The sequence below is a fragment of the Pavona decussata genome, unplaced genomic scaffold (assembly GCF_977016875.1).
Source record: "Pavona decussata unplaced genomic scaffold, jaPavDecu1.1 SCAFFOLD_195, whole genome shotgun sequence".
NCBI classification, from domain to species: domain Eukaryota; kingdom Metazoa; phylum Cnidaria; class Anthozoa; order Scleractinia; family Agariciidae; genus Pavona; species Pavona decussata.
The window spans coordinates 3,152,165-3,167,522 of record NW_028145604.1 but is presented as its reverse complement, the minus strand read 5'-3'; the positions used below and the strand labels follow the sequence as shown (position 1 = coordinate 3,167,522).

At 38.3% G+C, this 15,358-nt stretch overlaps 1 protein-coding gene across 1 annotated transcript; it reads right to left on the bottom strand.

The window, feature by feature from the left end:
• Positions 1 to 38: 38 nt before the first annotated feature.
• LOC146461789 (uncharacterized) lies at positions 39 to 15,347 on the bottom strand. Its single transcript, XM_085086538.1, has 15 exons — positions 15,184 to 15,347; positions 13,315 to 13,485; positions 12,989 to 13,052; positions 12,794 to 12,873; positions 12,321 to 12,428; positions 11,845 to 12,043; positions 10,045 to 10,396; positions 8,855 to 9,038; positions 8,157 to 8,331; positions 7,553 to 7,767; positions 6,880 to 7,115; positions 5,233 to 5,557; positions 4,168 to 4,483; positions 2,898 to 3,028; positions 39 to 2,229 (listed from the first exon to the last, which is right to left on the bottom strand). Exons 1-15 carry the CDS (start codon positions 15,334 to 15,336, stop codon positions 2,083 to 2,085), a joined length of 2,856 nt encoding a protein of 951 aa, XP_084942664.1. The 5' UTR covers positions 15,337 to 15,347; the 3' UTR covers positions 39 to 2,082.
• Between the last annotated feature and the right edge of the window lie 11 nt (positions 15,348 to 15,358).

Sequence of the window (15,358 nt, the reverse complement as noted above, 5' to 3'; positions counted from 1 at the left end):
AATAAGTATGTGGTGGCTGTGATGTATAACACCAGCAGTAGAGTGAAAAGATTTTTATTTCTATGTACAATCTACGTACAGATGTTAAAATTTTCTTATTTTAATTTGGAAATTTACATCCTTCTGAAGTGTTATATCAGTTTTTAAATATTTTATTCTGTTTTGCTCCAACATCCATGTTCATACTTTGACTACTTGTTGGGTTTTTTCACACTTGCCCGAGTTTTCTACTGCCTGTTATCAAAAGGAGGCTTGATACTTTCTTGTGAAAATGGTCTTTACTGCGATTGTATCTCTGTGTGATTGGGCAGCCAATCATGACCTCATTTGGTAACGAAAATGATGTTTTGTCACGAAACATCTGAACTTGATTAAACTTGCTAACAAGAAACAATTTTAACAAGCATGTTTTCCGATGAGTGAAACTTACTTGAACATCAGGAAGATTTTTTCTTTGTCAGTTGTAAACAACTTACTTGAGCGACAAAGCAATCACTTGATGGCCAAAATTCAAACGTTTGCTGATGAAGCATGTCGTGTTTCATATCTGATTAGGTCATTTCTTGTCATGAAGTCTCGCTTAGATGCAAACGACAGTAACCGTATGTAAATGGAAAATCATTCCTGTATGGAAGGCTATTGTCCAGTAATTCAAAGAACTGATATATAACCAATCATCCAAATTCATAAAATGAAATGTTTGTTTCGTTTGTCAAATGACCAGTCTGCTGGCTAGTTCTGGCATGGAAAACACCCTTAGAGTTACCTGTGGAGGATCACTCCAGCCCCTTGTGTTAAAAGCTTTCAAATTTACACTGCAAGTATTGTTGAGTGCAGTTCCCTTAAATAATCACTTCAAGGTGCAAAGCAGAGATGTCCTTTATCTCTCGAACATTCCATACATGTCGTTTCCTTTCCAAAGCGAGCAGAGATATGAACACAAGCTTCCCAAGAGAAGGAGAAATTCATTCACTTGTGCTTGCTTGGAAAGAAAATGACTGAGTTGCACAAAGGTTAGCAACAAGCCCCAAATGACCTGGCTTTTAACAAAGACTGAGGGAAATCCTCCAATTAAAGTAAATGGAGATGCAAGTAAAGAGGTCAAGTTATTGCCTCTTCAGTCTGGTTTTCACTGGTGATGAGTAAGCATAAGGAGTCCATAAAACATTGAGAAGTACAAGTACGTGTATCACTTGTTGCTACATGTCTGTAAGGGCTTTCCATCTCTTGTGAAAACCAGACGATACATCTGCACTCCTTTCTCTAGGAGGATTTCCCCTTATTTCGCAGTGAGTCCCTTTGAAAGAAAGGGAATAAAGTAGCGCTTATGAGAAGATCACTTGATGTTTGGCAGAGGAGAGACTGGACACCAATGAAGCCTTGCTTTAATGGTACCCAGTCTCTCCTTGGTGAATAATGAAGTAAAATAGCGCACACTGCAGGTCACCACCGGCTACGACTCAGGGCCCAGTTGTTCGAAAGTCGATTAATGCTAATCCGCAATTAAAAGTTGACCGAGGTTTTCATTTCGCTCATTAAAAATGTTTTTAATAACTGATTTTAAGCTAGCCGTAAAGCAAAATCTATGTCAAAACTAAGGGACAAAAATCTTTTGGAAGAATCTGTACTGATTAGTTATTAAACTTGAATCAAACTTCAAGTTAATCAAGGATTAGCTTAATCAGGCTTTGAACAACTCGGCCCTGATTATTCAACACTTGTGTGCTTGATTGCCATAATCACGCAAGAACAAGGAATTGTCTATGAAGTGAACCCTGAAGTACAAAACACAAGACAAGAACACCAAGAGATTCAAATTCATCAATTACGAGGTAAGAGCGAATTCGTCTTGAATCCTTTGAAGTACCCCTGGTTTTCTGGTTCGTGTGTTGTTAAAAGGTGTAGTATTCAATAACGGGAGCGAAAACATCCAAGTGTGTATAAATCAAGTGTCGTGGAGCGTTGCCAGACACGGCACGTATCCATAAGAACGTGTGCACTTCACTTTGAAGTCTCGTTTAAAAGAAATAAATACATAACGTCCACATCAAATGGCAAAAGAGCCAAGATTAAATAAGTTTCTCAAAACGATTCGACTTCAACTTCTCCATCAGCATCATCGTCTTCCCTTGGAACTTCCTGAAGTCCGTCTTCATTCCAAACTAAGTTGTAATTATCTTCTAAATCCTGTTGGCGTCTTCGTTCTTTACCAGCTTCAGGGCTCCCTCCCTAAAAGAACAACAAGACAAGGGTTATATTGTGGTATGTCGAATACCGTTTGACATAGGATTTGTTCGTATCTACTCCTGTCCAAGAGCTGTCTCCTATCCCACCAAGCTCCCACGAGTCTCCTGTAGCTCAGTGGTAGAGCATCCGAACTAGTAATCGGAAGGTCTTAGGTTCGACTCCTGATAGGAGCACTCGGATTTCCTTTTACCGCGTATGCCTGTGTCACTCACGGAATATAATACATCATTCTCTTAACATAAATAATAATAATAAATAGGAATTTCAGGAATTTCACTGTTTCCAGGTCGAATTGGAATTTGGAAATGTTGGTTTTTGTGGAGGGAGGAAAACCGGAGTACCCGGAGAAAAACCCTCGGAGCAGGGGCGAGAACCAACATCAAACTCAACCCACATATGACGCCGAGACCGGGAATCGAACCCGGGCCACATTGGTGGGAGGCGAGTGCTCTCACCACTGGGCCATCCCTGCTCCCTTCTACATCTAGTGTTTATTGTAACAATGTAATTGTCTATATTGTAACAATGACCCATTGTTGGACAAACATGCTATTGCTAGGAATCTGTCCCCTGAAACTGAAACCAGCTATGTAGCATCGAGTGTCAGAACCTTCACAGATAACGCAGCGTTTGTGCGTTTCAAAACTTACCAACAAGCTAAGTATCATGTCCCTAAACTGATTTTCCTCTTTGTTGCTGAGTATTTTCACTTTATTCTTGTCATCCAAATCCATGTTCTGGAGTGCCTCTTTAGACGTCACTATTTTTACCTTGATTTTCCCTTAGAACAAGAAAAGTACCAAGTGAACGTGAATAGTTAATGCTATCACCTGTAACTTGACCTATTGTCGCATACACACACAACAACTTCTTAACTCTACCAGCCATGGGATTCGCAGTCTTTGCCTAGCTTGAGCTTGTTTGGTAGGTTAATCGACCTCCTTAGCCAACCTCTCCAATCATTTGAGAGCGACAAAAGATAGCAGTTTTCGGATTCTTGTAGGCTACACAATCTAGCTTTATAGTGACCTGCAACTGGTTTTTGTCCACGAAGACGGAAAGAAATAAAAGCAAAACTTTTTTTTCCGATGTTCAACTTGCTCAGTATCGTTACAGCCATTTTTCGACATGCTATGTAAACAGCTGAAAGAACGTTTGAAATATCAAGCTGGGAAATTTTCCCGTAATTGGCAAAAAAAAAGGACAAATAAAACTATGACTACGCACCTCAAATGGCTAAAAGAAAGGTGTTAACGTTACAGGGCTCCCAATTTAACTGAACGAGAAAATTTAAACGGTTGAAGCGTACTCGATCGGCTCTCTCCGGTAGATTTGGCCGCTTTGTTCGTTCGACCTAAGCCGTCGATCACGGTTGACTAAGTTGAGTCTTGATAAACCCCACGTTTGTGTGATGGAAATATGTCCATCTACACGACCTTACTTTAGTAATGCGAGTTCAACGGTAAAGAAAGCAGTTGTGCTAACATTCAAACTTAGGTCTGGTTACATTGTCATGTCGAAAGATGACATGTCGCAATCCACGTAATACTGATCGTTCACAACTAATTTACAAGTGAACTTTACATACTCGTACACACACGCGTGCGCGCAAAATAGAAACCGGACACGAAAGTTAAAATACCATAAGTTACATATCGCATATATTACTTACAGTATTACTTACGTGTTGTTTACTCTGCAAGCATCACTACAAAGGGATGTGCTTACGTGAGACTTAAGCTATTAATACATTTTCTCCATTTAAGGATATGACTGGACTCTTTGTTGTTCGATTTAGCAATCTGTAATTCTAATTGATAAACGCTTGTTACAGAACACTCCAAAAGATGGTCGAACAGTATTTCTACGACAATCATAGATGTGTTGTTTAGCTGTAATTAATAGAAAAGGGCAACATACCTGATGGCAACACACCAGAATCTCGTAACTGCTGCTTCACAATCTCCTCCATTTTCTTTGTCGCCTGTTGAATCCGCTTTTCCATGTTAAGCTCCTCCATTTCTTCAGGTTCAAGATCCGTTTCTTTCATCCCAGAGCCATCATCATCGTCATCATCATCATCGCTGTCAACGAGTTTCTTGATGCTAGACACTCGCACCTTCACTCCAGTACTGGTGTCTCGCTCATCAAACGCGCCTGCTTCAGACTTGGGATCAGCGTCCGTGACACCAGCATTTGTGGAACTGCCAGGTGCCGTTAAAGTATCTTTAGTCTCCTGAGGGTTTAATGTTTAATGGGACAATGTCATGACATTTCTCCTGACTAGTTTTGGTCCAAAATTGACAAGTTTTACATCAAAAGTACCCTGATCAAACGTGGATTCTTTCTTACAATCAAGGGAATGATATGAAAGAAATTTAAAAAGAAGAAGAGCTACGATCAGTCGACCGATTTTATCAAAGGAACAAGGGAAGAAGAACTGAACTTTTTCAAATTACATATAGAATTGGCTTCCATCCTGGACTACAACCATGTCAAATATGGTTTTGTATACTAAAATCAATTATTCTAACAATCCCGGTCCACTGCGTTTAGAATTCCATTTAGGCAAATGGTCCAAATGTATTTTTTGAGAATAAAAGTTGATGGCATAGTCCTTTGAATGTGACTAACGATAACTCCTGTCGTAGTCTGGGAACACATGGCAGTGAATTTCTCATTCGCTTCTGAACTTCAACGTCACGCCTATCAATTTGGTTCCTGGGGAGTTCGCTGTTTCTGTAGTTAAACGAGTAGGAATAATCATGAAGTTGCAAAAATGAAATAAAGTCAAATTTTCAAGTGACGTCTTCATTGACCATCGCAGCTCCGCCACCCAAACTTCGCCCTTACCCAACATCCCGCCAGCTACACAGGCTACAATATCAATCAAATCAAACAGTCAGTCAGTCAGTCAGTCAATCAATCAATCAATCAATCAATCAATCAATCAATCAATAAATCAATAAATCAATCAATAACTACCTTTTCTTTGTTATCCCCAGTATCAAGATCTTCGATCATGGTTTTCAACCTGTTAATAACTTGATCAATTCCACCTGTAGGCATATCGGTGTTAGCTCTTGTATCTTCGCTTAGTTCGCCAGCAGCAACTTTACTGCTCATTTTCCTGATGTACTGAGCTTCCTGTTCCAGCTGAAATCGCCGCAAAAGGATCTTCTTAAGCAGTCTGTTGGTCTTAATTGACAGTTGCAACAGGTCGGGACGTCTGTCGCCATCTGTGTCTCTTACTGCGCTGAAGATTTCTGCATTAAGTTCCTTGATTGATAACATGTCCTCGTCGAATTCCCTGTGAAGATTATAGCAAACATAAAATTAAGTATATCGCCGGACTGCTGTCAGTTAGTGACGAGTATGATACTGCAAAAGAAATATTCGTTGTCTCCAAAGGCAGTCGAAACCCTGACTGGCCATCCGCACAACGGTCGCATAACTAACCACTGAACTACTGGGAGAAAATAGGTCAAAGTTTATATTTATCATCATCATCATCATCATCATCATCATCATCATCATCACCGTCATTGTCTCTACCATTATCCAAGTGCACTGCATACAGCTTAAGTCAGAAAGCGTCCTAGCCTCAGTTGGTCAAAGAGTTGATGACTTTATCCGGCGGATAAAGTATATATACCCCGGTTGTTCAAAGAGCGGATAATTTTATCCACTGGATTAAGGTTGCTATGCGGCAAATAAATGTGTGCAATAATTTCCCTATAGCCCTATAATTTGTGTATAGAGTAGAAACGTATGTCTAATTAAAGTATGGGATTGTGTGGAAAACTTGCCAAAAGAGTTGTTTGGTATACATTTGCACCGCTGGATGGTGACTTATCCAGTGAATAAAGTTATCCGCCCTTTGAACAACTGGGGCCAGCTGGAGTACATTTATCCACTGGATAGAGATTTACCTGCTGGATAAAGTTATCTACACTTTAACAACGCGCCCCTACAATGTTAGCTCCCGGACAGTTCGGCCACGTTACGCACACTGAATGAGTAGAAATCATAGCGAATTTATTCAGAAAACGCGAATGTAATTTTAAGTGGCGTTTTAGTCGGTGTTGTCGTCGTCTCCGCTTAAGGTCCGTAATAACTGGCTGCCTGAAAACCACAACCTCGAATCTCTCCAGTATCTCTCTTTTTAGCTCTCTTACTTTAGGAAAGGGAAAAAAGAGAGGCTTGGTTGAGGTTGACAACATGACATTACATAATATTAGTGGACGTCCCCTTGGGTTTTTTCCAGGAATAATAAACTGCAGCTCTAACCTCAAAATTACAATGGACAGACAGTCTGACAGCACTTGTAGTGTGGAGGGTTTTCCGCCATGTTGGAGGAAAAGAACAATTAAAAAACATTTGCGTAAACTAAGATTAAATCGATTTCCGAGAAGGAAAAATCATTTGATTGTTTTGCACCTCCAATAGGTGGTTTGCAACCAATCCCTAGAGATCCAAAGGACAATGGTGTGGAAGCCATGTTGGATGACAGAACCTTTTGTTTTGTTATCCAACATGGCTGCCATGCCATTGTCTTTTTGCATCTCCAGGGATTGGTTGCAAACCACCTATATGGCCGCCATGAAAATCCTCTATTTGTTTGTTACTCACGTGTTAGTTTTCTCGAAGCGATCAATGGACGTCTTAATCTTGCTCATCGTTTCTAAAAGCTGCTCATTTTTTGTGCCACTCTTCTCCTCCCCCTCTTCAATCTCCTTTATCTTTGCCCGCATTTCTTCAACATTTCTCTTCATTTCAGCTCTTTCCTCGTTAAACTTCCTCTCCATTTCAGCCTGAGCTTCAGCAGAAGCATCCAGTATTTGCTTCATCATTTCGTCGTTGAACAACTAAAAAAATTATCAAGTTTTAGTTTTCTATTATTTCCATCTGGGAAAAATGTTAGTAATAAAACACAACCACTGCAAAGTACAGCCCAACAACTTTCATCTGAATGTAGGATTTCATCCAAGTCTCAAATATTTTAGCCCATGTATAATTTCTTCCCCTTTTCCCAATGATCTCATTTTTTCTGTCTCTCCCTCACGTTAATTCCTCACCAGAAACCGGCTATGTTTATCTGAACGGTCACATCTTAGGATTTTGTCCACAAACTGCTGAAACTCAAGGGTATTAGTACTACATTGTAAATTATATGAGCCAATGTTTGTATCTGGCTGGAATGAAGTGTTTTCCATACAATTTCATCAGTTTAAAACAGTGCAAACACGATCATTTTTGTTCAATTTTGCGTGAAAGAAAACCCGAATGTAAGCACAAAACATACCTTCAACTCTGGAAAGGATCTCGCATATGGATCTTCTTCCACTTTCGTTTCAGCTTTCTCTACTTTTTGTGTTGAGCTTTCCTTGTCTTCAAGTTTGTCAGCTTCCTGATCGTCAGTTCCTCCATCAGCTTCAGTGTTGACACTTGGGGATTCATCTTTTTCTTCATTTTTGCCTGTCACACTGCCAAACTTCTCTTTGAATTTCTGATCCAAGACTATAAGTAATGACACAAATAATTATTAAATCACAAATAAGTACAGTACTGCATTTTACAAGGACTGCTTTGACTAGCTTTACTTCATCAATAAGCTAGATTGGCGCACAAACAATGATTGGTGCCTGTGCATTTGCAAGACAGTGAGTCCTCTCCATTGACGTTACAAGTAACAAAATGTTCTGATCAATTGATTGAATTGACAAATGTTTGTTCTGCAAAATCTTGAAAAATAATCACTCTGAAACTGGTACATGCTATTTTGAAGAAATTCAAGGGACTAGGATAAAACTTATCCTTCATATCAACATTTTCTGTATAAAAAATGACCGGTCCGGTGTGAAAGATCTTTGAGTGCGGAACAGTAAAATAATCTGAAATGTTATTACCTTCAGGCTTGATTCCTAGCTGGACAAGTTTCTCCTTCAAAGTGGACCTTAATTTCAGAACTGCTTCATCCATCTTTTTCTTCCACTTTTCATCCATTAAATCAAGTTCAGATTCCTCAGTCTTTATGTTGTCATCATCTGGTCTTTCACTCTTCTGTTCACCATTGTCTTGATCCTTGATGGAAATCATTGATAAAAAGGAGTCAGTGTGGGTGGGGTGTAACCATTTAAAGTAAGACTGGGAATTAAGAAAGTTTTACAATACAATTGTAACACGCAGTTAATAGGACGTGACGCCCTTAGCCCCGGGGGGCATCTCTATGTACTGTATCATTATCACTGTATCATTGTCACATTGGTCAATAGTCACATTGTAATATGTTGGGACATTGCCTGGAGACAAGTTAGTTCGCTTTTTCTGTATGGCTAAACCAGTGAATGGTGCATTCATGTCTCGTTTGCTATGATGTAAAGTCAATCATAAGCATAGTACAACCCTGGCCATTGGCCCTGACATTCATTTAAACTAAGACTGGGAATTAACAACTTTTTGAATATCATGGGCAGGGATATATGGGATATAGGAGAGGTAGCCTGGCCTAGAGGTAAGGGTGCCACGGACTTGTAATCCAGAAGACTCAGGTTCAAGCATCAATCCCTTCAAGTGCCACCTAGGGTGTGCAGATCAGTGAGCTTACCATTTCTTGTCCCTTGCTGTCCTTGCCACCATCTGGTTCACCACCTTTTTCATCCTTTAGGTCATCTTCAGTTTGTTCAGTCTCAACAGTTTTCTTTTCCTGGTTTTCTTCTTGAATGTCTTCCATTTCTTTCATGTTATCATCGATGTGTTCTTCCTCTTTCTCCTCAATGTCACCTTTTTTCCTTTTAATAATAAAAATGTTTAACTTAGAAAGTTTGGCAATAGAACCAGCTCAAAATGCTAAGCTGACGGCTTAAAACAGCTAACCCTTACATTTGCAGTGGGGGGGGGGGGGGGGGGGGGGCAGCATTTCTGAGATGGGGGGGGGGGGCAATTTGGATTGAAAAATTAATAAGAAGATTAAAAATTCTTCAGAATTTTTAATCTTGACATTCGAAATTCATCCCCTATGAGTCTCTGTGTTCATGAAGTTGGATCCCCTTGATCTGGGTAATTTATGCCCCTTTCAAGTATACACTGGATCCACACTGGCCAATTTACTGTAACATTCAAAATTCTCCACACCTACAAAGCTTAACATTTAATTGGTGTATAGATGTAAAAAAATCTCTCAGCTTGCCAGTCATTATTCCTGTAATGAAAGCACAGTGGACACTTGTGGATGATGTGACTAAGGCCTAACTGTACATTGTGTTGGGTAGATTTGCTTTGACTCAGGATTGGGTGAAATCTTACAGTGTAGTATAGCTGTGCACAGTACCAGTACTCTCTAGCGGTGCTATTTATTATGGTGTATTTACTACTTGCTTTTTTGAGTCACTCTGCAGATGAAGCCCTTAAGTAGAACTGCACAGTAGTACTCTTTTTAGTCTTTTTTAGCATTATTTCAGAAAATCTGTCAAAAATCTACAAGAGCAGTGTGTGCATGAATGGTAAATCGTGTCCTTAGTTCTATGTTAACATAGGGTATTTGCAAAGTTTTCCGCTTGGCCCAGCAACTTAGCTTGATTAGCTTGCTATTTCTAAGTGGCTGTGCTCTCTTGCCTTAGTAACTTTTCTTTCTTGCATTGATGTTAACACTATATAATTTCTGGGCACGAATAAAGATTTTTGCTGTTGTTGTCATGCTATTGTGGCAAAAGGTAAATTTATTTATGACAGTGATACCTGGCCTTCCCACTCAGTCAATACAGGGTAATATCACCTGAGCTGGGGCCGACATATTACCTTTCTTCTCTTTTTCTGTGCATTTTACTGCTCATAATGGTCAACCCTTCTTCCTGAAGCTCGCCATTTGCATTTTTCTTCCGTCCCTTGGTGATGTCTAGTCTACTAACATCAATCTCAGTTTCCTTGATTTGACTGTCAATCCACACTTCGTCCTCACTCTCGATGCCAGGATTCTCCCATGGCCATACTTGGCTACGTTTTGATCGTTTTCTCTTTCTTGCAAGTGCATCTTCTTCACGTTCAGCTTGCTCTGTTGTGTCTTCAGGATCAAGTTCCTCTGCCACATCGCTTGCTTTCTGAACCTGAAGCTTCACGGCCTCAGCTTCTGCTTTTGCCTTTTTCTTTGATTCTGTGCAATAACCAATGAAATTAATACCATATTTATTGTAATTAACTTCCCTGGGCACTTATTAATATTTTTATTTTGGGCCCATGAGGGTGGGCACTTATTCAAGGTGGGTGTCGTTTATTATTTTCCCAACATTTTCTGCAAACAAGGACATTTTTAGAGAATAACAAAACAAAGGATAGAAAGTTTATTTTGCTTCAAAAAGACAAAAAAAAGTGCAAAAGCTAACATGAACATGCCAAATTAAACAATATAAATTAAAATTAATTGACTATGGTATCTAAAACCAATTTTGGAACACAACCAACGCACCTCTTACTTCACACTGGGCTAGTACAGAAATGTGTTTTGTTGGGAGGGGATGGGGGTGCGCACTTATTATTAAAGTTTTTGGGCGTTTAGGGTGGGTGCTTATTCAAGGTGGGCAGTTAATCTAATATACAGTATAGGGTATTAGACAACCCATGATATGTGAACCTTTTTAAAGCCCCAATAGTGAACATATAATTTCTTCTTACAATATCAATGCTTGATCAAATAATTATACAGATTCTGAGAATAAACCAAATCATCACCAAAGGTTTGTGTCTTGATATCTAAAGAAATTCTCCCAACTATTGCCATACAAAATACAGAGAAAACAGTGAACAGAATATAGTACATGTTGATATTGGGCTTAAAAAGGTTAAATTGACATAAACGTGTATACTCAAATGTCAGGCCTGCATTCAACAAAAAATTTTCATTGCACAACCAAATGTCCTTAAACTTGCATAAAATGCCAGGGTGCTGTGTCCCAAGCATTTCAGCTACACAACTCTGGGCGTCATGCAGTTTCCTTAGAAAAGGCACTAGTTTTTGAACAGTTTGTGGAAAGTGGGCCAATTTTTAAATTATTTATAGGGACACTTCATGCCTCCATGAGGTTAAGCAATAACCAAAAAAATGCAAAGTAAACAAGAGAATACTCTACCCCATCACCTTGGCTTAAATCAGCCCAACCCCAAGACAAGACCAAACTCTTCTGAACATTTTTTTTCACGCATCAACTGTACTCTCCTTAAAGGTTGGCCTCTTTATCCAAAATGCATAATTATACTCGTATAAGATTTATCTGAATGTACAGTCATGGTTTTCGATAACATTGGGGAAGTGAATAGCAAAGAGATTTGCAAAGCAGTAAGACCAGCATTTGTCATGAACCTTCAGCCTCTTAGCACTTCAAAAGAAATCAATACTTGGTGCCATCTGTGAGGGAAAAAAAAAGACTACAAGGCCCATAGAATTTGAGTCAATTATTCTGTGAGATCCATGTGCACTTGATTCCCTACTCCTTCAATAACAGCTGACCAGTAAAATTAACTGTCAGTGTTAACATTAAGATCTGTGCTTGTCAAAACGTTTTTATTGCAAACCCTACATACTAAAGAATTTTTAACTTCACTCACCAACTGCTTCAATGTAAATTTTGTATCTCTCCTCTGACAAGGCAGGGGAGCAGGTGATAGGCTGGGGCCCCTCTGCAGATGTCGATCCAAATAGCCCATGTTTACACAGCTTGTTAGTGTAAACTGTTATAACATACAAGCAAGACAATGGTTCGTCCACTCTTAAAACCACATCTGCACTGCCTTCTTCACAGTAAATCTTGAGAGAAAAATCGGAAAAAAATTACTGGCAGGGAATTAATCTAGATGATCATGATCTAAAATGGGATTCTTGTTCAATGACATATTATTGAGTGAGTGACACAAGCATGTTCAGAAAAAGGAAATCTGACTGCTCCTATGTGGAGTCAAACCTTAGACTTTCCAACAGTTCACTGATGCTCTACCACTGAGTTACAGGAGACTTGTGGGAGCTAAGGCCATTAAACTAGATTAATTAGATTTTGATGAAATTATACAATGTACGAGATACATACCTTAACCTGTGTTTCCCTTGCTTTACCAGTCAAATCACATTCACTTCCATTTATGTAAGATTGAGAATGAAACTTTTTGATAACACTTTTTCCTGGTTTAGGTTTTACCTGAAAAAAAGGTAATAGAACGGTTTTTGATATAAACAAAAACCAAAGCAATTACTCTGACCAATCACAACAGATGTTTCTTTATTAATTTACTTTTGGCGATCAATTGAAAACTGCTCTATACCTGTAAATAAATACATACATGACACACCTCAGAGGAAAATAAGTGTGAACAAGTGAAAGCACTGATTGGATTTCTTTCCATAACTTTCTCAAATATTCAAAGATATCTTAAAAACAATCAACTCAAGGCCACAAATGGTCAAATTAATTAATTTAAAGTGAACACACCTTTTGTAACAATAACTACCTAATATGCAAAAATACAATAAACATGATACTGTTAATTAAATGCCCTTCCTTACTTTCTCTATTTTTTCTTGGCTCCAGTCTGTTTCATTATTAAAGACCCCTAAGGATATTTTTTCTCCAACGATTTGGTTACCTGAAAGAAATAGCAAAAAAAACTATAAAAAACTAAAATAGGTTATGAGGAAAAAACAACATGATCAACTGCGAAGTTTGTTTATGTTTGCATATGACAGTTACTGCCTAAATACCTTCTTCATGATACTGATAAATGCCTTTTCCAAAACATACTTCATAAGTCCACCAGCCTTTGTGCTGAAGAAAAATTAGAAGTCAAAAATCACGTGTTCATTTGCACCAATAATAAATTATTTTATTCTTTTTTACTTAAGTATAGCAACCTGCATGCCTGCAGTGCATGCCAGTAAAATGCCTTTGCACATGCAAGATCTGGCTGAGTTCTTTCACACTCTGCAGACTGGGTAAGAAGGCAAACACTCACTTACTCTTACCTTTAATTTAATTTAGCTTGCTATGCATATCTTAGCTCCCCTTAAAAATGCAAAAGGAAACTTACATTATATAAACATTTTTTCTTCAGAGGCTCTAAAAGCAGTGGGATTTCTTCTGTAGATATGACACGATTTTCTTCATTCTTTTTCTCTAAACTCTCCAGCTCTGGTAAAATGCACTGGTATTGTTGTCCATGTTTAGAAGATAATAACACTGTGTTGCCAACACCTGGACTCTGCAATCAATAACATGCATGCAACATTATTGCTGAACAATATTTTTAACATAAGAAAGCACAGTTTCATTCATCTAGAATGAGAGTTTGGAATGAAGGAAATATTGTTGTACTATGATTAATAATAGTAATAATAATTATTATAGTTATCTGATGTTACTGTAGGTCTTTAGTCTAGCACACTAAAACAAAACTATAATTTTTCACAATATCACAATCCATATCTCAAAATGTGCTGGTACCATGCAATTTTGCTGCCAATAGTAAATTATTTACAATACACCATATACTTGCAACTGCACTAATAACTACTAAAGATCACTCTCCAGGCAGCTAATGGAAGGGGACTAGTTGAAGGGACTTCTCCATGCAACAAGTCACAAACACAGTACACACTAAGGGACTAGTTATAGTGGGACCTTAAGTTACAGGGAAAAATCCTCTATACTGTTTATGCCAAGGGACTTGCTGAAGAGAAAGACCAATGTGGTTGTCTCCAAATTGGCTTGGTCACTTGGTATAATATACACAGATGATAGCACAAGCACAATTTAGAATAATTCTGACCCACAATGTGTCCAATAAGTGCCTAAATCTTGGGGCAAGTTGCAAGGACCAAATTTGGTCTTCATACCTAGATTTATGTATTTAAATGGGTTGTTCACATCAAGGGAGTCTGCCCTAAAGACATGCTCCTGCAGGAGCTTAAGACCTGGGGACAAGATAAGTTCCTCACGTATTTCTATATGACCAGGTGGTGCAAAAAAAACATGACCTAATTTGGAAATAGACATGGCATCTTTTGCCATCAAACATAAATTGAATTTGAATAAATGTCAGCCAAACTTTAGCACCTATAACTGTTGACTAGAAACAAGTTTTTTTTATAAGTATAGTACAAATTTGTTTTCCAACAAATGAAATTTATTAAACAATAAAAAGATTTTGTCTTAATCAAAGATTAAACACAGTTGTGACATTCAAACTTATTTATTAAATATAAGCACCAAATCTGCCAACTGATCAGGCCAAAATTAAAACGTTTGTTGACAAATATAGACCATGCTTTTTCAACACAAACTGAACTTAGGGTAAGAGAAGTTGAGAAGACTGATGTCAAAGTGACTGATTCACATCTGACAGCTGTGGACAACATTGACATTTTCCAGGCAAATAATGCAATACAAAAATTCAAATCTCACTTGACAGCCAGGTTAGAAATAGATGGAAAACAGAGAGGGCGGTCTCTGAAATTTAGTGAAATCTTCAGAAATGGGGAGTTCTCATTCAGCCAGCCAATTTTAAATAGGATTAAATTCTCAATCAAATCGCCATGGATGCTTAATGTTGGAAATTTTGCACCAATCACAATACAACAAGTATAAAGTGCAAACAAAGCAAGTCCATTAAGCTTGCATAAGTTCTCAAAAGTCAGTCAAAGCAGGAAACAGCTGAAGCAATCTAACGCTTTTTTTAAATAAATCCCTTCGATTTTAAGGCCATAATCGTTGACAAAAAAAGTTCATGTTTTGTCTAATCATTATTATTCCAATTAAGTAACGACAATAAATTCTGCATATGGTTGAATTCTGTTTCTTCGCTGCAGGTGCCCGCTCTTAGCAGCTTGTCAAGGACCGTAGATTGTGGAAAGACGTTGCGCTACATCATTGGCGCAGGTGAAAAATAGGAAAAACTTACCTCTTTTAAAAGAACGGGCTCTTTTGAAATCTCAAATCCATACTTCACATTATATATTTCCTCAAGATTGAAGTTTGAACTCACTAGCGAGATGTAAACACCGAAAATGTTAAAAATAAATAATTCCCTAGATACTTTCCCTCCGGACACCATTTTTGTTGTTTTAGTATGCCCG